At 41.1% G+C, this 26200-nt stretch overlaps 1 protein-coding gene across 7 annotated transcripts in view; it reads left to right on the top strand.

Annotated features, from left to right (window-relative positions):
* Positions 1–26200, top strand: part of pias2 (protein inhibitor of activated STAT, 2) — a 56480-nt gene that overhangs the window by 17260 nt on the left and 13020 nt on the right. For all 7 annotated transcript variants that reach the window (XM_037097697.1, XM_037097698.1, XM_037097700.1 and 4 more), the window contains 7 exons: positions 8947–9131; positions 16312–16399; positions 16485–16535; positions 16639–16729; positions 17513–17647; positions 17765–17870; positions 21016–21089. In XM_037097697.1, the coding sequence (XP_036953592.1) occupies positions 8947–9131; positions 16312–16399; positions 16485–16535; positions 16639–16729; positions 17513–17647; positions 17765–17870; positions 21016–21089 (730 nt within the window). The remainder of the gene's footprint in view (positions 1–8946; positions 9132–16311; positions 16400–16484; positions 16536–16638; positions 16730–17512; positions 17648–17764; positions 17871–21015; positions 21090–26200) is intronic.

The following is a 26200-nucleotide window of genomic DNA, read 5'->3' on the forward strand; positions in this document are numbered from 1 at the left end:
CACACACACAAACTTCAGTTTGGTAGCTGACACTAACTGAAAAAACGTAACCACCATTGAACTGGATTACTAATGCTAACATGTGCAAACGGCTCTAAACACTAGTAAGGCCATCACGGTGCACTTGTCTGGTACATGATAAATGTTAACACAAATTAATATTCAACTACGTATGAAACATATCTCTCATCATGAAAGCTCCTCTTGGGGGGCGGGTTGCACTATGAAATCACCGCAATGGCAAGGGAACTCCGCCCTGCTCCAAGCAGGGAGAGAGGGAGAGAGAGAGACACACACACGCGTCCAAACCCCCAGCCAGGTGGTTGCTAAATAAAACTGCTACCACCATGGAACCATGGAACAACGTTGGCATTACTTAATCCTTTGACCAGTGTAACAGCTATCGTATGAATATTACCATTTGGACCCACAAACTTGCTAAGCTATAGTTTCAAGCAAAACACATATAGAGCATTCTTTTGGCATTTGTGTTTCCACTTTCAAAGTGTATGGCAATATTTCAGCTAAGTTAAAAGTTGCTTTGAAAGTTTAAAACTTACTATTGTGTTAATGGGGATGTAATGGTATGAAAATTTCACACCGCGGTAATATTCGCCAAAATTATCACGGTTATCAGTACACCGTGGTATTTTTAGGGCCCGAGCAGGGAACCTGCGAGGACCCTATTGTTTTTGAAGCGATTCTTTATTAGGGCCCGAGCAGGGAACCTGCAAGGACCCTATTGTTTTTGAAGGAATTCTTTATTTTTTTATTTTTTTATTTTTTTCTTTGGACGAAATGATTGCATTTTTCACTGCCTGAACATACCCCAAAACTCACCAAACTTGGAATATAAGTCCCACCTGGCGAAAAATTTTGTAATCTATTGTCGTCCTGAATTTGCACCACTAGGTGGCGTTGTTATTAAGCACAGCGCGTTTTGGCTAATAACTCCCACATACTTTGTCGCACATTCAAAAACCTTATATCCACGCGTTCAGTGAAGTGGGCTGAGTCTCCTGGTATAGGCCACGCCCATTTCCGCCTACCGTTTTTTTTCGCTACGTCGCAAAATGTCGAAAACCTACTTTTTCGAACTCGTCCCAGGCGATTTCACCGATTTGCACGAAACTTGGCACACAGCATCTGTGGACCCTCCTGACAAAAAGTTATTAAAAGAATTTTGATAGGCCAAACAATACTCACGTTATTAAATAACAACTTCCTGCAGATTTCCTGCCAAACAGGAAGTGTTGGATATCTCCACAACGGTGTGTCCAAATGACATGAAACTTCAGATTATACTTTGACATGAGTCCCTGAGGATGTGTCCAAAAGTTTTGGCGATGACCACAAGGTGGCGCTCTTTAAATTCAAATAGTTTATATCTCCACATCGGTTGGGCGGATTGACAACAAACTTGGTATATTCATTGCCACTGCCCTCTTGAGGATATCTGACAACGGACTTATCAATCGGCCACTAGGTGGCGCTCTGGTGCCAGTTTAATTTTATATTTGGCCCTGTGCCCACACCATAACACTTGTGGAAATGAAATTCATAGGCTTGGTATAGACTAGCCCCTGCAACTTACACACCAAAAATGACCAGCAGGTGGCGCTATTTTTTATGTGAAAGCGATTTTGGCCCATAACTCACACATAATGTGTCACACATTGTTAAACCTTATATCTACTTATTCCCTGCATTCAGCTGAATTATTTGTTGTAGGCCACGCCCACTTTTGAGCTAACTTTTTGTTCGCAAAATTGGGACAAATGCAAAACCTACTTTTTCGAACTCCTCCTAGGCCATTTGACCAATTTGCACTAAATTTTGCATGAAGAATCTATCCACCCCCCTGACAAAAAGTTATCAAAAGAGTTTTGATAGTCCTTAAAACGGCCGAAATTTAAAACAGCAAATTCCTGCATATTGTGTTGAAAGCCGACAATCTTGCACATCTAAACAAAATACGGTCTGATTATCACGTAAATGTTCATAATTGTGTTCCATGGACTGATGAGGCTCTGTGTAAAATTTGGTGCAAATCGCCCAATAGATGGCGATCTGGTCGCAGTCTGATTAGTTTGAATGGAAAGTAAATGGGAAAATCTTAAAATCCTCTTCAAAACTCATCGACTTTCAGCCTCTTCTTGTGCTTCATGCTTTGAGCTACAGATACCATTCCACCTTTTAAAGAGTGAGAAGACCTTGAACTGTTGGGCATGTATTCAGTTTTTAAAAATCGCTTACGGTTTCCAAATCATCACAGTTTTAGTTTTACGGATTTTTAGGTCTTCTTCTGATTTTATAATGGGTGTGTATTGCGTGAGCTAGAGTGCGTGACATCATCACCAGAGTGTGGAGCAGCTGGAAGAACTGGAGAAAAAATTGTCTTCAGCTACTGGACGATGATACTTTCAGCTTCTTCCCGAAACTATTTCATTGCATCATGCCTCATGTGGACATTTTCGTCAGCCAGCTCCAGAAGCGGACCGTCATCTCAGTCTTTGTCTGGGGAATCGTGCAGCAGTACACGCTCTTTTTTCTGTCTTCAGCGTGCATTACTTACTGCCAGCGGGAGCAGGCCACCAAATTATTAACAATCAGCTTCTTCGAGGCGTTGCGTGCGGAAGCCCTGACGGCAGCATGCCCCGAGGTGCGTGGACTGCGAGGGCCCGACCAACGCTGCTCGCAGCTTTAATTTTTTTTTTAATTTTTAATTTTTTTTTTTTTCTTTGGACGAAGTGATCGCATTTTTCACTGCCTGAACATACCCCAAAACTCACCAAACTTGGAATATAAGTCACACCTGGCGAAAAATTTTATATTCTATTGTCGTCCTGAATTTCCACCGCTAGGTGGCGCTGTTATTAAGCACAGCACGTTTTGGCTAATAACTCCCACATACTTTGTCGCACATTCAAAAACCTTATATCCACGCGTTCAGTGAATTGGGCCGAGTCTCATGGAATAGGCCACGCCCATTTCCGCCTACCGTTTTTTCCCGCTACGTCGCACAATGTCGAAAACCTACTTTTTCGAACTCGTCCCAGGCGATTTCACCGATTTGCACGAAACTTGGCACACAGCATCTGTGGACCCTTCTGACAAAAAGTTATTAAAAGAATTTTGATGGGCCAAATAATACTCAAGTTATTAAATAACAACTTCCTGCGGATTTCCTGCCAAACAGGAATTGTTGGATATCTCCACAATGGTGTGTCCAAATGACATGAAACTTGAGATAGTACTTTGACACGAGTCCCTGAGGATGTTTGCAAAAGTGTAGGCGATGACCACAAGGTGGCGCTCTTTAAATTCAAATAGTTTATATCTCCACATCGGTTTGGCGGATTGACACCAAACTTGGTATACTTATTGCCACTGGCCTCTTGAGCATATCTCACAAAATGCTTATCAATCGGCCACTAGGTGGCGCTCTGGTGCCAGTTTAATTTTAGATTTGGCCCTGTGCCCACACCATAACACTTATGGAAATGAAAATCATAGGCGTGGTATAGACTAGCCCCTGCAACTTACATACCAAAAATGATACTTTCAGCTTCTTCCTGAAACTATTTCATTGCATTATGCCTCATGTGGACATTTTTGTCAGCCAGCTCCAGAAGCGGACCATCAACTCAGTCTTTGTCTGGGGAATCGTGCAGCAGTACATGCTCTTTTTTCTGTCTTCAGCGTGCATTACTTAATGCCAGCGGGAGCAGGCCACCAAATTATAAAGAAACGGCTTCTTCGAGGCGTTGCGTGCGGAAGCCCTGACGGCAGCATGCCCCGAGGTGCGTGGACTGCGAGGGCCCAACCAACGCTGCTCGCAGCTTTAATTATTACTGTCATTGTTACTTAATACTAAGAGTGCAACCAAGAGATTACAAAACTCACAATTTAGAGCACATCACTTTTGCGAGGAACAGGTTGGATATTTTTTTAGATCAAAACAAAAAGGATTACTGTTGTTAAATGAATTATGAATACTCTATTTTGGCTCTTATTTCTATCTATCTATCTATTCTATTGTAGACACGTTATATTCACTATTTTATATTATTCTTTATATGTAGTCTATTCTACAAATAATCCACAAGTGTTATATATTTCTGATATTACTGGCTGGATATATATTGGCTGTCTGTCTCTCTGTCTGCCTGCTCGTCTGTTGTCAGTGGACTCTGTCAGTCTGATTGGTCAGATGGCTGCTGAGCCACAGGTGGGCTGCCCTGGTGTATGGAGCTGAGATGAAAGTCAGTCATCTCAGTCAGTTTGTATTCACTAACTCAGTCCACCCAGAAGGTGTTTGTTTCAAATCCTCCTCACTGCAGCTCTGCATCAATTATTAGGTTGACTTTAAAAAGTGAAATCTACTATTAATAAGCGCTTCAGATAACGTGCCAAATCACGGATTAACTTCGTTCAGTTATACCACTACCTGATCAGTTTACATTAGTGTCAAAAGCAAATTAGACAGAGAAAACGCTACATACATCATGCACACAAGCTTGAGGTTAATTTACCTTCCATTCGCTGAACAGTTGATGGTGATGGTCGTAAAGTGAAAGTAAGTAAATTGGATGAGTTGCTGCCCCACGCACCAACTTTCCTCTCGCAGCTCCTGCAGATAGGGCTGCCATCCTTGACCAGCTGTCCCTGAGTATTCTTATTACAACCACACCACGCCCAGACTTCAGATTTGGTTCTCGAAGATGGAAAAATGCTGTTAGGACCGCTAATATCACGTCCTCCCTCCACCATGTCATCTTCACTACATAACAAGCGCACGCTGCGCATGCGCTGCGGTTGATAACCGTGGTAATTAAAACTTAAATGGTAACCTCACCGTTGGGAATTTTACCATGGTTTATACCGTGACACTGGTAACCGTTACATCCCTGTGTGTTAAAGAGCAGGCTTCCAGCACTCTCCTATAGGGCTGGGTATCAATCAAAGTTTTTCGATACCGATACCGATACCGATACCGATACCTTAATTTCGATACCGATTCCTGAACGGTACCTTTTTCGGTTCCTATTTTATTTTTATTCTAGAAAGAAAAAACATTACAAATTCTATTCCACATACTGGAGTTTATTTTTCAAGATCATTCCAACTGAAAATTTAACAAGAACAAAAGTGCACACCATCGCACGCATGCACGCACACACACACACACACCTAACAGTTTTTCTTCAGAAAAATCAACATATCAGCCTTCTCAGGGGACAGACAAGCTCTTTCCTGGCTGGACGATGCCTGCACACACAGGTACTTGGCTGCCAAGTCAGACAACGGTGGCAGAGTGTCCCTCACAGTCCACCACCAGGTTGCTGGGTTAACAGAGGTCAGTGTAGATGGCAGTCCTCTGTATCGCTGGATCTCTGGGGTTAACCTGGGGTTAAGGACTCTTATCATCTCCCTAATTGACATCAATTAAAACACAAAACAATAAAATAGTTAAATCTTCTCATTGCTTGAAAACACACAACTTTAAAATACATCTAGGCTTGGTTTAGATATAGATTATATGATTACAGACACATATAAATAAAATGATTTATTCATCAACAATATCCTGTATAGACAACTTACCTCCACCATGGAGCCTGCATTGTGGAAAATGGTAGCAAACCTTTCACCACAAACTGTGTCACTGCCCTGTGGCACTCAGCTTGTTTTTCTTTTGTCATTTTAGCTTTTTCTGCTAGTGTGAATGGATTTACACAAGCTGCCTGCCTTTTCCTCCTCACATCAGGGACCTGGCCAGAAGCTGCAAAGGTTTTGCACTTTTAGTTTTGAGGCTAGCTAGGCAGGGGTGAACAGCTTTCATACCCAATGACGGTGCACATTTTAAATGCAAGCAATTTAATCACTTTTGACTTGGGTAGCCGCTAGTTACATATCCATAAACAAAAGTTACTCGCTAATGTCCTATAGTGGCCCACCGTTAATATGCACAAACTTGCTACAAGCTAGCTAGCTCCTACCTCGACAAAAAAAGCAGTTCAACAGAATTCGTGGAACAAACTTACCCGATGAAATATCAGACACAGCGCTGTGCTCAGTACGTTCAGATGAATCCGAGTCTGGTCGTAAACGTCCTGTAGAGAGGTGGTGGGTGCAGTCGATGTCGCGGGTGTGGTGGTGGAAGATACAGAAGGGGGTGTGTGAGAGAAGACGGTGCAGCTCTCCGCTCTCAAATTTATTCCATGCACTGTCAAATGCTTTAGCATATTTGAAGTGTTGCCTGATTTGCAGGTGATAGTCTTGTCACATATATTGCACCGCGCATTATTTGAGTCGGTCTTGCAAAAGTATAACCATGCTTTCGACTTGGGCATTTTTGTAGCGTTTTGACGACTCCGCAACTAACTTTAGGTGAGGCTCGCGTTGCCTGTTAAGGAGGGGGCGTGAACAGAATGTGTTTTTCATGCACGTGGGCGTTTCAGCCAATCTCAGGTGGCATTATCAGGCCATAAGCACGCGGGCACATATTGGAGCTACACGTGATTATCCTCTGGGTATTGAAACGTGGAACCGAAAAACAAGACATATTTCGATACCCAGAAGAACCTAAACATTTCGGTCGGTGCCATGAAGGAACCGAATTTCAGTGCCCAGCCCTACTCTCCTAGTGGGGGAGGGGCTATGCATGGTCTGCACGTGCACTGCAGCGTCTTCAGCAACACGGAGCTGCCTGTGGACGCCTGTTTGTAAATAATGCCGGATCGGCGAACACAGCAGCCCACATCGACCGATGCCAATATACGTAAAAAACGCCGGTAATATTGGCTGGCTGATGTATTGATCGATCACTAGTTATCTTTCATTGCTTGCTTTTATTGTGCTGAGACCTGAGTACATGTTTCGTTCTATCGTGCAAACGTGAATTGAATGACAATAAACAAAACTTAGAAGCTTTTGAGCTCTCCATCTTAAAATGGAACATTCTAGCTTCATAAATACATTAAGTAACAATGAGCGATAAACGGGTTATTCAATGACTGAAATCTGTTTTTTGTTTTGGACGACAGTCAGATCTGGCTTTGCATTCATCGTACTGAGGTGTGTGGCAGAGTCCTACATGGTTTTGGGTACCCGTGGGTGACCCGCACAGTTGGGATGAAACGGGTGAAAAATAATGTACTGTGTCTGATAGGGATGCGGAAGCAACACATCTACAATAATACGCCTGCAGTTCAAAATGATAATCATATGAGCTCATTCATGTGTGTTTGTACCCTCCCAGAACTTCCATTCCCCATGCTGGCTTACTTTTACTTTTAAAACTTGCGTCCTTCTAATTTTCCTTTGGGTGCGGGTCGGGCTTTGGTATCAGTTTATAGCTTGTCAGCTCAGGTGCGGAATGTAATTTGTAAAATAAGATCGTGCAGGACTCTGCTGTGTGGCACTGACGTAAATGGTCAAACAAATTAATTGTGTTACCTCTGGTTGTGGCTCAGAATCTGTGTTTTGTCAATATCATCCTTCTTGTAGCCAAAATAATTCCAGATAACTGGCATTGCTTTTCTTTTTGGCAGAGTACTTTTCCAGATTTTCTTTTGTTCTTTGCTCCTTTTTCAATGTTGTTACCGGTGACTAGAGCTGGGTTGACGCGTCGTCCCAAACAGGAAGTGGTAGTACCCACGGAGGCTGAGAATAGCCCTTCTCACACAGAGAATGTGTTCCGCATACAACTGCAGTATTTTTATCCCCATATAAGTTACCAACGACAGTCACAGTTACTATGTTACTTTTGCTTGGTCATGTAACGTTAAGTTAATCATTAGATTATTCGACTAATCTAAAAAATAATCGCTAGATTAATCATTTGGCACAGCTCTACCGGTCAGTGCGTTTACATGACGTTTACACGAATTACTGGGTTAGTCCGACTATGATTGGATCTTTAAGATGCATGTATACACCTTAGTCTGACTAAAATCGGATCAGATAGGATTTCTCATAGTCGAATTAAAGCACCCAGATTATTCGATTGATAGTTGCATTACTCCTGCATGTATATGTTCCAGCAGATCGGATTTTTGCGTTCTGAGCAGGCGCGAGATTTTTCCCCTGGTGCCGTGAGCCGGAAGTAGACGGATGGCAGCGCCAGCGTCTTTCCTCCGAAATCACCGCAAGAAAGAGCACCATTGTGCATCTAGTTTGTGTAATTATCATGTACACCATATACGAAGTGTACAAAGATGTAGCTCCGTCTCGCTCTTCGTACGCCATCTTTCTTGAATGCCGAGGCAGCTGGTGACGTGAAGAGGTCAGCCGGAGGTGTTTCCATTACCACTAGTTGAAATGGGTACAGCGCCACCTAGCGTACCGGGGTGTGGCATGCTTCGGCCCAATAATCCGATTTTCTCACCGGCATGTATACTCAGATAATTGCAGTTGTCTGATTGAGTGGCATTGTCGACTATGGCTGTAATCTGACTAAGCTGTGCATGTAAACGAACTGAGTCACTCACTCTATGTGCAGGGGCAGTCTGCTTTGGCACGCTGAATTAGAAGTAATGTGATTAGTGGATAGCTGCGCATGCAGAGTCTGCAGTAGATGAGTTCATTTGCCTCCTACATCGCAAGCCCTGACTATTGCGCACACGTACATCTGGATGACGAAGCGCAAACGATATATCGCGCTGCTCTAGGGTGTACTGTGGTGATGTTTGTAGTGATTGTTTGAGTCCTGTATGTCGAGGTGGGGTCTCTATTACCAGATTTGTTCTGGCCCGTTACACAAATGCTCAATCATATTGGGATCTGGGGAATAAGGAGGCCACGTGGAACATGTTACAGCAGCTGTGTCATCAGTGTTACTTCAGGATCATAGATAACTCTGACCCAGACTTGGCCTTCATAATGTCAGTTCTCTACTAAGAGAGGGGCAGCTGTTGTGAACATTGATATCTCTGTTTGCAGGAGTCAGTCCAGTAAAGCAGACTTCAGCCTGACGATTGATGAAACAGCTGTGTGTCACAACACCAAAACTGATATGAATCTCCAGCAGCCACCTCCTATCATCCCTCCCGTCCACCCTGATGTGCAGATGAAGCCCTTGCCCTTCTATGATGTGCTGGACGTCCTAATAAAGCCTTCAAGTCTAGGTCTGTGGTGTTTCTTTTTCTCTTTTGGTTTAAAGGGTTTTTTCCATCATGATTTAGGCTGGGTATAGTCAGATATAAAATACTGCTGCAAATATGATATTGGAGGTGAAGTAACCAAACATCGTTTTTTCAACAACTTCCCTGAATTTGAAAATCTTTATTTCTCAATCAGAAGTAAACCTGAGGTCACAGACCTGGGCTCTCTTGAAATTCTAAGAATTATTACGGCCCGAGCAGGTCACAGACCCTATTGTGTTTGTAGTGATTATTCTTTGTTATTTTTCTTTGTCCCATATAATCTTTTTTTGGTCATTGTCTGAACATACCCCAAAAGTCACCAAACTTTTAATATATCTCACATCTTTCGAAAAAATTTAGAATCTATTGTTGTTGTGAATTTCCACCACTAGGTGTTGCTTAATTAGGGAAATTGTGTTTTGGCTCATAACTCTCATACTTTTTTGCACAAAAACCTTATATCCTTGCGTTCACTGAATTGTGCTGAAACTCATGGTATAGACCACACCCATTTCCACCTAACAAAGCAAAGTCGCGAAATGTTGCAAACCTACTTTTTCGAGCTCCTACCTAGAATTTTGATATTCCAAAGAATACTCAAGTTAATAAATAACAACTTCCTGCAGATATCGTTCTAAACAGGAAGTCTTGCATATCTCCACATTGGTGTGTCTGAATGACATGAAACTGAGGTTACCACTTCCCCATGAGCCACTGAGGCTCTGTGCAAAATTTCAGGCGATGACCACTAGGTGGCTCTTTAAATTGAAGTATTTTATATATCCACATCGGTTGCGCCGATTAACACAAAACGTATTGTCAACTTATTGTCAATTATTGTCAGTGCCCTCTTGAGGATATCTGTCGAAGGTTTTACCGATCCGCCACTAGGTGGTGCTCTGGTGGCAGTCTAATGTAATATCCACATGATATAACGCATATTGTTAAACCTTATATCTTCATGTTCCTTGAATTCAGCTGAATTGTGTGGTGTAGGCCACGCCCGCTTTCGCAGTAACTTTCAATCCGAAAAATTGTCAAAAATGAAAAACAATATGTGGTGCTTAAATGGCTAAAAGATGACAGAACAGCTTCACTGTCTTCTCTTTTGAGTGGACAGGCTTCCTCCACCAGAGGGCAATGCTGCCTTGCTAATGCATACAAACCTCTGTTTAAGAGTTTGTAGGGTAACACACTGTAGTCCTCTCATTATTTGTCCTTAATGTAGATTGCAGGGAGTTCTTCTGATTTCAGTGTACATTATTCAATACCAGCTGGAGCAGGCTAGTCAAATTATAAAGGAACAACTTCCTCATTCCAGTCTGGGCAAAATTCACAAGTTTGATAAGAGTCCTGCCATGAACACATAGGCCAATATACAGTCATAGTCAAAGCGCCACATGTTGGACACAGTAAATGACATTAAATCCCTTCCAACACTGTCTGAAACACGGACAGTAAAGAGATGCGTACACAATAATCATCCTATCGGGCCGGGTACGTTCCACGCCCCGACAGTAGCATGCCTTGACGTGCGTGGACTGTGCGGGCCCGTTCATCACTGCTTGCAGCTTTAATTCCTCTTATAACTGTTTTTTCCTGTTTCCATAGTGCTGGGGCAATCTCTGGAGAATCATTCATCTTCCATGCCCACTTATTTTGATCAGTGATTTATTCAAGCACCGTCTTGTGATGGATGTAGGATGTAAGATTGGTGGGGGGAGGCAAAATATACAGTACAGTACTGAAATCTCCAACTTTTATGATATTGGTTTAGATGTATTGTAAAGAGAAGAAATTATGGAAAAAAATGGCCTGAAAGCAGTATGTTTTCTGCACATATACCATAAACAACAAGGTACACACAGTACATTTAAAAAGTATTCAGACCCCTTCACTTTTTCACATTCAATTATGTTACAGCCTTATGCTAAAATTTTTTAAATTACCTTTTCCCCCTCATCGATCTACTCTCACTACACCATAATGGCAAACATAAACAGAATTTTAGGAGCAAATTTATTAAAAAGGATATCACTGTTACGGCGGGGCAGACTGAGGGAACCCAGATGCAGAGACCGGAGACAGAGCTGCGAGGTGAAAAAGAGTTTATTGTCTATTTATCTCAGCGGGGGAGAAAGGCAGATGCAAGGCTTCGGATCGCTTGGATCAGCAGACGGACAGTCCAGGGTTCGGCTGGTCCGGCAGGCGGGTAGACGGATCGGAAGAGCTGGCAGGGAGTCAGGCGGGCAGACGACGGGACGGAGAGGTGCAGGAATCCTCTGCAGAGGGAGCCAGACAGAACAAGGGTTAGAAGGCAACTCACAATAGCTGAGCGAGTAATCATCGACTTACGAAATATAAAATTCAGTGGCACTAGTGATCACCGTTGGTTACGGAATAATCTGGCACCGAGTAGTGGGGAGACCGGGGTATGTAGACTGCAGGTGATGAGGTGATGGAAGGCAGGTGCGCTGTTGTGTCCATGCCCTTGGCCACACCCACGAGGAGAGGGCAGGTGAGGAAGAAGAGGAAGACGAAATGGAAAAAGAAACAAAACACAGCAAAACAAAACCCTGTCCAACAGCACCATGACAATCACATTGATATAAGTATTAAGACTTTGACTCAGTACTTAGTTGAAGCACATTTGGCAGCGATTACAACGCTGTATGATGCAACAAGCTTTGAACACCTGGATTTGGGCAACAGTTCCTTTGTTTGTCACAGTCGGAGTTAGGGTTGGGCGATATGGCTGAAAAATGTGTCACGATATCAGTCGATATTGATAATTATTGATTTTTTTTAACCTATTTGAAATAACAACATTAAAATAACCCTTTAGATGGTGACTACTGGTTAGATTTTTGAAGAAAAAAAATCTTTTTCGGGGTTTCAGAATGCAATTATTTTGTATTAATATGTTTATGCTGAATAATTTAATGATGGTCCCTAAATCAGTCTCCAGCGATCCAGTGCAAGGCTCTGGGAGGTCCCAGAGTGTCTCATTCATTTCTCCTAGACAACTTTGAGATCTGTGTGAGACCAAAGTGAGGCTGTGGCTGATTTCTCCCGTTTCTCAATTGTTTCTCCTGAGAAACAGGTGCAGAAAAATCTCAACTTGGGCTTCCTGTAAGTTTCAAAGGAGATCTCATCAAGCTCTCAGTGAAGTTTCAGAATTTCTCCCCAGTGCTGGAAAGGAGCAAGATTTAAGTGGTAAAGTGTCAAGTTTCACCTATTGCGCCTAAGGAATTTTAGGAGAAACAAATGAGAAATGTTTGAGACCAAAAAAGACTACAACGAGACTGAAATGAGAACTCTCATTGAGCTCCTTTAAGGCTCCATAGCCATAAAGGAGCAAGCTTTGAGCAGTAAAATTTTCCCCTGGGGTGAGCTAGCCGTCCTCCTGTTGCTAACACTGGGCAAACCTCAGTAAAGTCGCAGCTTGACCTGAGTGAATATCCGCCGAATATCCGACCTAAAACTAACTTCACCCCGGTTCGATGAGTCACTTGTTGCAGCCTTTGAATAGGATGATGAGGATTTCAGTCACTCAACTTAAACGGTGACTTATAGAAATTATACCAATAGCAGTAATCAATAATAATCGATTTCAAATTAGCTTGGGGTGCAGTGCTTTCAATGTGCTGGGGTGTAGTGCTTTCACTGTGCAACTTAAATTTGCCATTTGCCCGTGATATTAAACTGACAAAAACGATGTCTTTTTTTTGCAGCGGCATTGTTGAAACACAGTAGAATGGGAAACACTGTCCGAAGTACTGCCAAACTGGTGACTTGACCTCTTATATCCACAATTTCCTCTCACACTGTCGCGATCATTTTCTCCTCTCACTCCACGCTGTTCTTTTTGTTAAAGCAGTTATGAGACACGATAGGGAGACATGAAAGTGCGACTGTGCATGTCACTCAACAGGTTCTTGCTAGGTTACCAAAGAGCATGAGTTTGTTCATGCCACCAACCTTGCTTAGCTGGGCTGGGACAGTTCGAGAGGCTAAAGCCCTTCCTCTGACTACATCTCCCGGAACCGCTTGCAGTTCTAGATCAGGGCTTTCTTCCTGTTTTTTTCTAATGGAGTTCAGTGAAATTATTGGATGTTCTATCAAACGTATTTTCTATTGATATTTATCTCGTCTCTATCGCGATATATATATATATATTGTTATTGTTTTATTGCCCAGCCCTAGTCTGAGTGTCCTTTAGGTGCTTTTATTTTGGAAATTCCAAGCTGACGTGAGGCTTTAGTCTGGCCACTCATAAAGCCCAGATCGGTGGAGTGTTGCAGTGATGGTTGTCCTTCTGGAAATTTCTCCCAACTCCACACAGAATCTCTGGAGCTCAGCCAGAGTGACCACCTTGGTCACCTCTTACCAAGTCCCTTCTCCTCCGATTGCAGGGCACCCACCTCTAGGACGAGTCCTGGTTTTTCCAAACTTCTTCCATTTAAGAGTTTATAATGTAAATGTTTTTAGTACAAGGCTGCAACATAACAGTGTGAAAGAGCGAAGGGGGCCAAATGCACTGTATATAACAAGGCATAATAGTGAGTGGCGAAAACACAAAACATAAACAACCATACAAAGATAGATGAGGAAGGACAGAGAGAGAGTCATTGTTAACTCCTACAGGGTAACACAGAGGCAACACTAGCATAATCAAGTGTGAGGAAACTGACAAAGACAAAAGAAATTGTACCAAAGGTCATACCACTTAGATTATTTGGAAATAGTTCGGCTATCTGAAGTCTGACAAAGTACAATCCAGAATTAGGTGCAAAAGGTGTCGGCGACCACCACTAACATCTTCCATCATCTCAACAGGTACTGTCCTAAACAGAACTCTGAAAGCATGAGTTTGCGGTGTGATTCTAGCATCAGCCTCCCCTCGAGTAGCCAACAGACCAGCCCCACTGCTTATTCTAGTCAGACTTCATGAAATAAAAAGCACACATTGTACTCTGTGCCTGCGTTGTGAGACTTCAATAAAGTATCTTGCGAGTTTTTCCACAGTGTGGTTATTGACTGCGGCGGTTACCATGGTAATATCTTGGCAAAATCTCTCTCAGCAGCACGTTCATATATATCCATTCATATTCTGCAAACTCATATCACAAGACAGAACTCATGTTGGAAACACATGAACAATATGAATTCACTTTACATTTATAACAATATTTTATCAATATTGTTAAGTTTCATATGTAAGATCAATATATCAAAATAAGAAGGAACATTTGAGAATTTCTCTCACAATCTGCAAGTTGTAATAGTGGTCAATGAATGCCTCAAGTTCCATTAAATCCTCCACAGTAACAACGTAGTATTCTGAGTTGGTGGTGTCACTATATACACTTCACCAAAGACTTTGAGACTGCGGAATCTACTACAACTATGGGAAAGTTTAAATTTTACAACTGTTGGCTTTAACAACCAGAATTCAGTTGGTTAAAAGCTGTACCTCATAACGAATTTGGAGTGCAGTGTACGTTCTGTAAGAGGACCCTCAAATTGGGCTCACTTGGTGTGAAAGTGCTGGTGCTGGAAAGTGCTGGAAATCTGAAAAACACCAGTTAGCTACTAAAAGTTTCCACCAAGGTCACACTATCACACACTTCTGTACGCCTTTGTCACCACTTCCCAGTCCAAGTTCATCCAGTTCTGCTAAACCCGAACTCTGCACCGCCTCTGCTGTCTCGCAGTCAAGCGACATCCAAACCATCTTTGGCTCAACTCCGACATTGAAAGCGGAGGTGTTTTGGATTTTGAACACCATTGCTAAACATCAGTCATACAAAAGTAACAAACACACACACACACACCTGGGTTTATTCCTCAGTAAAAACTCAACTAAAACTACATAATCACTTGTTCAACTAATTAAAACTAAACTGAAATAAAAAACAAACTGAAAAACTATATTACAATAAAAACTAATGAAATTGTAAAAACTATAACCCTGACACACACTCACTCACTCCATTCTTCATAGTTTGTGTTGCTCTGTTTATGGCAATAAATTCTGTTGGGGGCAGTATGGGTCATCACACTGTGACATTCATACTTATGTCATAGGCTACTTCAGGAATTTCATTTTTTTTTAATCTCTGGATATACTGCTCTCACGCAGCAATCATGAACTCCCTTGCATGGGCTTGGAATGAAGAGTCATCTACTATTGTACAGAAATACTATATTTGTTATTTGTTTCAAGAGAAGAGTTATCTAAGTGACCATTTTTATCCTCTAGATGATTATCAAGGACAGGACAGTAAAATATTTCCCTTCTCTATCACTGGATTTTTACATGAAATCTGTTTTTTTGTGAATATACAATAACAAACTAGATGTCTCTGATACTCTTCAACTCACCGTAACAGTCAGTCACAGGTGACATTTTTGTCATTTTTCAACTAATTCATGGCTGCTTCAGAGCGGCACACAGACCCACCATCTGTTACCATGTGTGTGTGTGTCTGTGTGTGTGTCTGTGTGTGTGCATGTGTCTGTGTGTGTGTGTCTATGTGTGTGCGCGAGTGGAGGAGCCTCTGAGGGCGTGAAGAGCACTGCTCCAGGTTCGCAAACGGCTTCATATTTTTCTGTTTCACTTATACAGCCCTAAATTAGCAGTACTGAAGTCATTAAAAGTAATGCAAAAAAGACTGACTGAAACGTCGGTATGCATTGGAAAGGTGGAAATGTTTTTTCCACATTCCATAATTTAGACTATGGCGGGGCAAATTAGACCATAGCGGGCCGCCACAGTCTCGTCAATGTATGGGAAACACTGCATATATGTGTGAAAGTAGTCCTGGGGATTTTTGGGGCGCTACTGAGTCATTCTGCCCTGCCCATGGCTGAAAACCATTAAACACTTCCACAAATATTGAATTTTGTGTAAAGTTTCATGTATTTTTGAGCATATTTAGGCCCTCAAAAAGTGCATGGACTTTGTACTCTTAGGTGCTGGGCCCTAAGTAGAATTGATGGCGTGGGGAATATATGGATGGGTTTTGAGTTACTGCAGTGGAATTTGTTGATGCATATCTGAATGCTATTTACAATTTGAAAATACTACAAAATGTAAACTCTATATAACAGTGATAAATTGAAATAAGTTTTTGTCTGTCATAATCTATGTTATCAGGAGGGAGTACTGCACAGAGGTATCACCAAGAAAAATATTTTATTTTTGCCTTGACACCTCAGCAAGTTCGAGAAGTATGCATATCCAGGTAGGACTGTTTTTTTTTCTTATAGCTCAGTCATTGCACAGTTTCCAAGAATAAATGCAGTATGTTTAACCTTGCTTGTCTGCAGGGACTTTCTACCAGGTGGCAGAAGGGACTACATGGTTCAGATTCAACTGAGGTGATGTTCAGAGTTTTCTGATCTGAAAATGATAGATCACACACTGACTGCTGAACATATTCAGAAAAGTTGTGTACTCATTGTTTTTTTTGTTGTTGTCCAGGTTTTGCTTGTCAGAGACTAGTTGCCCTCAAGAAGATAATTACCCAAACAGCCTTTGTATAAAAGTCAATGGGAAACTTTTTCCTTTGCCAGTAAGTGCTCATTTTACTCTGGAACAGTTCCACTATAAAGTCAATCCAACTTAATGGTCCAGTGTCTAGATTTGGTGGCATCTAGTGGTGAGATTGAAGTCTACAGCTAACTGAATTAGGGGTAAACCAGTTATTGGTCTGGCTGATTATTGGGGCAAATATTCAGACTTTCAACAATATCAGTGTTTTCTGTGTCTGACTCAGTCAGCACATTTCCATCCACACTTATGTCAAGCTACAGTCATACTGTAGCTTGATTAGGCCATTTAATTGGACTATTGCCATTGTCCCATTATACAAGCAACAAGTGAGAATTGATTTATTGACTTAGATATGTCTGACCCCACCATGGTAGGTGGCAGTATGCTGAGTTTGAGCTAGTTGCTGCTGAACCTTCATCTGGTTGTTATTTTATGTCACATACCAAACAAATTAAAAAGCAGCAAATGAGCTGCACATTATAATGTCCTTGGTGAAAACATGGTCCAAAAATATGTTTTTCTTGCTCTAGCACTTGCCATGTTGAGAGCTATGTTGTCGCATTCCTCTTTTGTTTTTCCCGGCTTCCTGATACGAATTTATGCCATGGACAACTTCTGGGTTGATGTCTGGCCTGGAGACTGCTGTGCATGTACAGAACGCTGAGGCCAGTTTAGGTCTAGGCGTGTACATGAAAGAGAACTGAATAATCCTACTCTGCCACAAAATCCTCCTTAAACCTATACACTGGACCTTTAAGTGGTAGTAAATGAAAGATGATAATGTGGAATTTTATCCCTATAGGGTTATGTACCACCACCAAAAAACGGTGTGGAACAGAAGAGACCAGGAAGACCTCTAAACATTACCTCCCTTGTCCGACTCTCCTCTGCAGTACCCAATCAGATTTCAGTAACATGGGCACCTGAAATTGGAAAAGTAAGAACATAATCGACATTGGAATGCTTCAGCCTTTTCTATTTCCTCATGGACATCATGTTTGGGTATTGTAACAGGACTACTCCTCTAAGGTTGTGTGATCAAATTGTCTTTCAGACCTATTCAATGTCTGTGTACTTGGTGAGGCAGCTGACATCACCGCTGCTCCTGCAGAGGCTGAGGATGAAGGGCATCAGAAACCCAGACCACTCCAGAGCACTGAGTAACTATACAGTAAAACAACTTTTGAATGTTGCCCACTAGAGGTTTTTCAGCAATTCTACCTTGAGGAAGGCATACTTGACTTAAAGATTTAACAAATTTCCCCAAATTACCACACTCCTCAGCGTTTACAGGGTAAATGGACTGAATTTATATAAGGCATTTTGAGTCTTAGTGACCACTCAAAGCACTTTATAACACAAATCAGGATTCATCCATTTGCACTCACATTCACACTTGGGTGGCAGTGGCCACCATGCAAAATGCACTATTACACATAGACTGCAGGGGCCAGGGGATTGACCCACTGGCCCTCTGATTGGTGGACTGCTCTACCTCCTGGACCACAGCCATCTGTTTACATGTATAATAATAAAATGGTGAATGTGGTTACTGCAGTCTGCTATACATGCTGGTCAGCAGTCTGACTCTAAAACCTTATTTTAAAGCTAAAAGTAATGAAGTAAGTTGCTCTCTCATTTTCATGTGTCAAAGGAGGTATGGTGCTTCATTTTAGAAAGTGAGATTTCCTATGACAAGCCCATTTAACATTTAATCTCTGTTGGTAATAGTAATTGTAGATGGCAGCTGTTTTTTGACTTATTATAATTCTAAGCAAACATATCCTTAATGTAACTGTGACTGGTCAGATTTGAATTTTGCATGTTTAGAATTCCATTTATGAAATTGATGTAATGTTTAAACAACGGAAATTTCCACAAGCGAGAATTAATTTGTTGATATTTTTTTGTAACTTAAATGAGATAATGCCCACATATTTGTAAGAGTTTGATGATATGTTGGACATATGGGAAAGCCTATTGTTGATATCTAACTAGCCACAATTCATATGGATTTTCAGTTGTAAATACCTGTAAATGTTATTCTTACAAGGGATAAACAAATTACTTATATCTGTAATTAAATTAGATATAACTGTTAATCACTTTTTACTAGTCCAAATCTAATTACTGCTAGGGCTGGGTGATGTGGCCTTCGAATAATATTGTGATATTTTTGGGCTATAATTGTATATCTCGATAACTTAAATAACTCAAAAGCACTTTAGTAACGCTTGCACTGAATGACAAAATCAAATGTGACCATATGTTTGTTTTGTTTTTACAAAATACATCTATCAAGTTTGTAACACTAGAAATTGAATTGTAGAAATTAGTATTGGGGGTCTCAATTCTCCAAATCCATGATATGATTTAACTTTAATTTATAGGGTTTCTGTGGAACTTGTGTGTTTGGCTGCTGGCCAGTCATTAGTTTATGCTACCAAAGAACAACAATTTAAACTGTTCACAAGCGTTTATAGGAATAGGTCTCAATTTTAAGTCATGTAACAATCCATTCACACATGGCCAATTAAAATGACTAAACAGCCACAACTGAAAACCACTGACATTTCAAGTGAATAACATTGTTCATCTTACTACATTGCAATGTTCTGCTCAGAAACTTTAGGTCCTGGTATTTATGTGGATGCTACTTGACTCCAATTTCTCCACTCTGGTCAAGCATCCATAGGATGTATTTGAACAAGTCCAATGCATGGAGGCACCACCTCACAAAACAAAAGGATTCAAATTATCTGACAGAGGTCCTTTTTCCGTGCCTTGACAGCTCAGAGCCGTGTCTGATTCACAGTGGGACCTCCACTGATGAGACTTGTGTCAGGATGACCCATGGATGCTCGATCTGATTAGGCTTTGGGAAATTTGGAGACCAGATGACAACTTGAGCTCTCTTGTACCTCTCGCCATTCTTGAGCCGTTTTTTGCGGTGTGCCAGGATGCATTGTCCTACTTAGGGTGTCATTGCCATCAGGGAATGCTGTTGCCATGAGCAGGTGTGCTTGGTCTGCAGCAATATTTGGTGGGTGGTCTGTGTTGAGTTGCAGCCACATGAATGCTAGGACCCAAGGTTTCCCAGCAAAATATTGCATTGTTACAAGATTATCAATGTTATTCATTTCCAATTGGTTTTAATTTTGTGGCTGGTCATTGTGAATTGCTATGGATAGTTTCATAGCACCCCACTACAGTCACATTTGTATTAACGTTAAGATTTCAAAAAAATGTTCCATCACAGATAGCTATGCCATTGTTGGATTATCGCATCTTGTTGGATTCAATATAGTGTTGATATTTGACAACCGAAGAAAGATGTAACAACTATACTTGGGTAGTCATAGTATACCTGGGCAGACCTCCCAAGTCAGCTCTGTGGGGAACACTGTTATGATTGAAGGACCTCTCGCAGCAAAGATAAAATACTATGCATTTAAAGGGATATTCCGGTGTAAATGTAATCCATGGTCTAACACACCGTGACACCGAGTAGGTTCCCCCCCGCCCCCCGTCACATATTTCGAGGAATCAAACATTAGATATCGTTGCCGGATCTGTTGGAAAAGATAAACAAAACTCACCACTAGAGAAGCCTCCTTGTTGTGGGGAAGCCTTGTGAGTCGATTACCAAGTGCAGTAGAGGGGGGTCGTACTCGGTGTCAAGGTGTGTTAGAACACGGATTAAACTTACACCGGAATATTTCTTTAAAACCAGGAAAAGAGAACACTTAATGCCATATCACCATATAACAACATCTGATCTATGAATATATTAGCCAGCTTTAATTTGTACATCTTAACATATAATTCTAACATGTCAAAGTTGTACTCCAAGAGAAATCTAGCTAACACTTGCAAACTCAGGTTACTTTAGAAAGTTGACTGTACCCTGGTTACATAGACTGTAACCAGGGTACATGACTGTACCCTGGTTACATAGAAGCATTCAAATGCACTGCATAGCTTTCTGTGTTCGCAAATTGTAGGCAGAGTGGGCATTGTTATCAATTTCAAGAAGTTATGGGTTACCTTGGAGAGTAGACGTGCCCTACACGAACCTAAGAAGGTGGGGATCAAACTGAAATAAATCAAGGAGTAGGGATCAATTCTTGACATTTGTCAGAATCCAGTGTGAGGCCGGTTCCTACAGATGATTTGGATCTGTTACTTGGGTTCTTAGAACTGGAAACTAGCTTTGACTTTTATATTTGATTTTGGCTTTGTATTTTCAATATACATTTTAATTTTCTTTCCCTCTGTATTCTTCCCCTACCCTCTGTGTTTCAGTCAAAGAGAAGCTAACAGCAGATCCAGACAGTGAGATTGCTACAACAAGCCTTCGAGTCTCACTTATGTGCCCGGTAAATTCAGTGTCTGTAGAATGTTTAGATGATGACAGCAACTTTCAAATGATTCTCAATCACGAGAAACTCTTGAAGTTGGTGCATTTGTTGTGTCCGTGGATCGAGGTGTAGTGGGAGGGGCTATCAGCATGCATGTCTTTCTGCCAAAATTTCGTCTTTGAAACTAACATTGGATGCAAAATATGCCTTCACATTGTTATGTTTATGTAAAAGCAGTCAGTTTTTTTTGTTACAGTTTTCAATACATCCATCATTGATTGTCACTATCGAAAAAAAATATTTCACAGCTTTCTATATAAATGCATGAGAATGATAAAATCCTGCAAGCTGTTTCAATTGTAATGACTATTCATGGTGCCTTGGTCTTTAAACCTGCAAAATGTGAAATTTTACGTGGTAAAGGTCTGGGAGCTTGCTGTAGTTGAAGTGAGTATAGAGTTATGGTGTGGATAACCACTGGCAATAACAGTGGTAGTCAGAAGTGTACATGTAGTTAGGTAGATGTAATTACAACTCATTTTTAACGACTCCAAAGATTCCATGCTAAATGGTAAAGGGACTTGCAATTATACATTGCATTTCTAGTCTGCTACCTAATTTACCACGCTTGTCACATTCATCCATTTATTAGGGCTGGTCGATTCCAAACTTGGTTTCGACCCAGTATCTAGTAATATAATGCAGTATCACCAATATCAATACTAATAACAAAACTTTTTATAAATAAAACACAGTTGAGGTTTTTATACGCAATTGACCATTATTGCTATTTAGATAACAATTCTATTCTTACAAATAACTAAATATCTGAGTATTTAGATTACTATCAAATGGCTTTCATGGTAACACAGAAAGAAATTGTCATAGTTCAGGTTTTTTTTCAGTTTCCTTACAACAGTAAATTAAAATAATTCAGTTAAATTCAGAAAACATTATTCGTCCCCAGGTTTCAGTTAAAGGTACGTGGAGTAGTTATAGATACATAGATAGACTAAATGAACTAAGTAAGATGTTTACAGTATTTACATGAGGTACAAAGTAACTTTGAGTTAGGTTGGGTTGTGCATTAAGAGGCGGACAGTTCTATTTGTTGATGAAATACAAATGTAAGGATACTTCTTTAGAAGAGAGTACTTCAGTGCTCCAACTGCAAAGAACTAGCTTTTTTGGGGGGGGGCAAGGTGGGAGCTTGCAAAAGGCTGAGAACCCCTGATGTAACGCAATATTTCAAAATGGCCGCCAAATTCAGAATGGCCTACTTTGTATTGATGTGTAGATTAATTCAGGGTGACAGTGTCTGCATGTATGAGTAACTTGGTGGAGATGGGGCATTGTATGTGGAAGTTATAAGGACTTGATGCTTGACAGCAAAAGAAAAAAATGGCCGCCGCTGTCACGCCCACAAAGGAAGGACAAATCCAAAAGCTTTGAACCAGTGTTTGATCTTCAAGTCATGAAGATGATACTGAGTGAATTTGAAGGCTGTGGTGTTAACACTGTAGGAGCAGGTAATTCTCAAAGTAGGCATGAATTGGACAAAAATGGCATTTCACATCAAAATTTGTGCATCTGCTCATGATGAGTCTGCGTACTGACTTTCGTTTATCTATGTGCATGTAGGAGACATGGAAGAACAATACGGGGCGCTACAGAGCCCGCAGGTCACGACCACGTCCAGCGACCTTAAATTATTTCATTTTTCACCACATCTGACCTGTATTCCAAATTTGGTGAGTTTTGGGGTATGGTCAGGCCCCCAAAACTGCAGTTGAAGTGGGAGTAGTATGATAATAAATAACAAAGAATTCCTTCAGTTACAATAGGGACAGGTCTGTGACCTGCTCGGGGTCTAAATAATTCTTGGGACTACAATAGGGACCTCACAGGTCTGTGACCTGCTCGGGCCCTAATAATAACAAATAATTCTTGCGATTACAATAGGGACCTCACAGGTCGATGACCTGCTCGGGCCCTAATAAGGGGGAAGGTGGGGGGGTCCTTTCACTGCCATCTTGTCTGTCTCCCGCTGGGGCTCCTGACTGGGCTACTTGGGGCCAGATGGGGGGGTCCCCGCTTGCCTCCCTGATCACCCAGTCCGACCTCACCCCTCATTGAAATATATTATCATCATAATATAGATTATTAATTATGATTCTAATAATTAGTCTTATGGTCGTCATTGTCATGATGTATTGGCTTACATTAGGTTATGTTTACATAATTATGTTCACATATATTATGTTATTATATGTTATACTGTGTTATGTAACATCATGATATATCATATTATGTCTCATATGGCCCTGTATTACATTATTATATCTCACATTATGTCTTTACACTACATTAGGTTAAATCATGTTACATTTCATCATATTGCGCCATATCATCTAATTTTATCTCACATTATCTAGTTACATTATATTAGGATAAATTATATGGCAGTATACTATGTTAATATATCCCACATCGTGTTTCAGATTATTATTACTTTTCACTTTTCACTTTTTCTTTCCTCCTCCTACTCTTTTCATGTTTATACTTATACTTTATTTACGTATTTATTTGTATTGTATTATCTATCTATGCCATGTTATATATGTGCATAATACTATACTATCTGCCTCGCCACCACTTGCACGGACGCAGGCACGCACACACACACACACACACACACACATACTACCTATATACATATCATCGTAACTATATGTTTTTTCTGTTATTGATTGTACTGTATGTCCACTGTCTGTATTCATAGCCCACGTGGTGTGGTGTAATTGTCCCTCATGTTACCTTGTCTGTCACATAATTTCACAATGAAAAATATGAACTTGCAGAGACAACGACATATGGTTATATGTCTATTAACTAAATAATTCAGAGTAAATAAGTGAGATAGGAATTTAGTCGAACAACAACAGACAACAGAAAATGTAGAGATTGTGATGAGTAAAGCAATAAGGTTATGTGATCACAGGCAGATGGTGAAATTAATTATTAAATATTACAGGAGTAAATTTTAATACTAACAAGACCCTAATCTCAATTCCTCTTAAACTCAAAAGATGAACATCTAAGCTGTAGATTTTAGCTCATTCTCACGTGTGTGATCCAGCTGTATGGAGATGTTCAGACTGCTTTGATTGGGAGTCAGGAAGTCCGGAGTTTCTGCTTCTTGAGTGTTCTGGGTTCAACTGTGGGCTTGCTGTGTCGGTCCAATTGCCAGAGGGAAGTCTGGTCCTCTGTTGAGGAACTTTCAGTCCAAAGGCCCAGCAGGATATCTGCTTTGACAGCGCTGGGGCCAGAGCCAGTCTCAGCTTTTGAGCACACAAAGTCACTCTTTCGTTGGAAACTGCTAGTACGGCTTCTGAAGCAGCCAAATACCTGCAACTTCTTCATCAATTATGATGAAGTCTTCATAAGCTTTTCTTCTTCGTGGCTTTGAGTGGTAGTTCTTAAACTAATTCAACTTCTGAATCAGGTGGTGGCACTTTGCTAACCCACAAGAACTTAGTTCTGTTATAGATTTTGATAAAGGTGAAACACTTACAGCAGCGATTCAGTTTGCTTGTCTTAGAGCTTGTTGCAAAAATAAAGAGATTATATTTTAAAAAGAAGAGTAATTAAAAAATAAGATTAGAGTGCAGAGGAGTGAAGAAGAGAGAAGAGATAGTGAGAGTAAGATGTAAGAGGGTGAACACATGTCTCTCTGTTTTTATGACCCCTCTGGCAGGCGGACCCAGAAGGGCAGGCTGACAGTGTCACTTCTTCTGTGATGTGAGTTTAAACTCTCAGACTTAATGAAACTAAACTATCGCTTTTAATGTTTCAAGATTGTGTTTCAACTTTCCCAGAGTTTCACCATGGCTTAACCCTCTGAGGTTGATTAACGCCCTGGCGCATCAAAATCACTGACCAGTTTAAGATGACTTGACAGTGAGATGGAGCCTCAGTGAGTCTCGGTTACGATAAATAATGTCTGTCATGCTTTTTCACCGTCACGTTCGCTGCACGTTTGGTGCAGGAAGATACAATAAAAACAGGCTTCTTTCATGAAAGTATCTGCAAGCAGGAAGTGTTAAGGCCCCCACACACCACCCAGATGTCCAACTGCCTTATCTGACCACTCTCTGACCACTCTATTGCCTCTTGTCTGACTCGTTCAGCAGAAAAGATGCATTGAACACACTGCTTCAATGTGCTGCCAGCTCCACAGTAGTGTGTACGTTCTGCGCTTGTGCGAGATGCAATAAGCGGGTGGCTCTAGTGTTAAAGACGCTGGGCTAGAGGTTTATGCACACTCTCTTTACTTTCAATTAAAACGAAACTTAACTATTTCAGCCAAGAACAGCTGCATACTAAACATGCAGCGAGGCATTAACAAACACAGATTAATTCGTCTTGAACCGACATAAGTTAGTCTCGTGCCAGTACTCAAAAACAGGAAAACAAGAAATGATGGAACAGAGTGCGTAGAAAACCAATGCGCACACAGTATCCCCCCCTCCCACTCACACACTGCTAATTTGCCAGCACGCCGCCAATCAGAGAATCCAATGGCTCAGACGCCCGACAGCCCACCTCCTCAGACTTCGCATGTTGAATCGGAGCAAACAACGTCTGAGTGGCTCCGAAAGCTTCCAACACAAGTGAACACACAGAACATATTTGTTCCCGACCTCGCTCTCCAAATGCTTCAGACGTCCAACGGTTGGACTGGTGTGTTCTTGCCTTTAGCAAGCAGTGATAGTGATAGAGACAGTGATAGAGATAGTGAGCTTTGAGAGTTAAGAGATTTGTGACATATAGCGTTAGTGTGTTATGTAGTGTTTGGTGTAGTGTGTATAGCGTTCATTGAGCTGGAAGAAGCTGGGGGAGACCTGAGCCTGAGGCATTGCCTGCATTTAAATGTTACTACTTACTTACTTACTTTGTAAATTTCAAAAACTTATGCCAACAACAATTTAAATTTGCATTATAAGTAATAAAAATAGTTTGTTAAACATATTTGTGGTTTTCACAGTAAAAATAAATAACTTTTTGCCACTCAGATTTTATGGGGGTTCTGTGGGGACTAACAGCTAATCATTGACTGTCTGTGATGG

Source organism: Acanthopagrus latus, chromosome 5 (assembly GCF_904848185.1).
Source record: "Acanthopagrus latus isolate v.2019 chromosome 5, fAcaLat1.1, whole genome shotgun sequence".
Taxonomy (NCBI): domain Eukaryota; kingdom Metazoa; phylum Chordata; class Actinopteri; order Spariformes; family Sparidae; genus Acanthopagrus; species Acanthopagrus latus.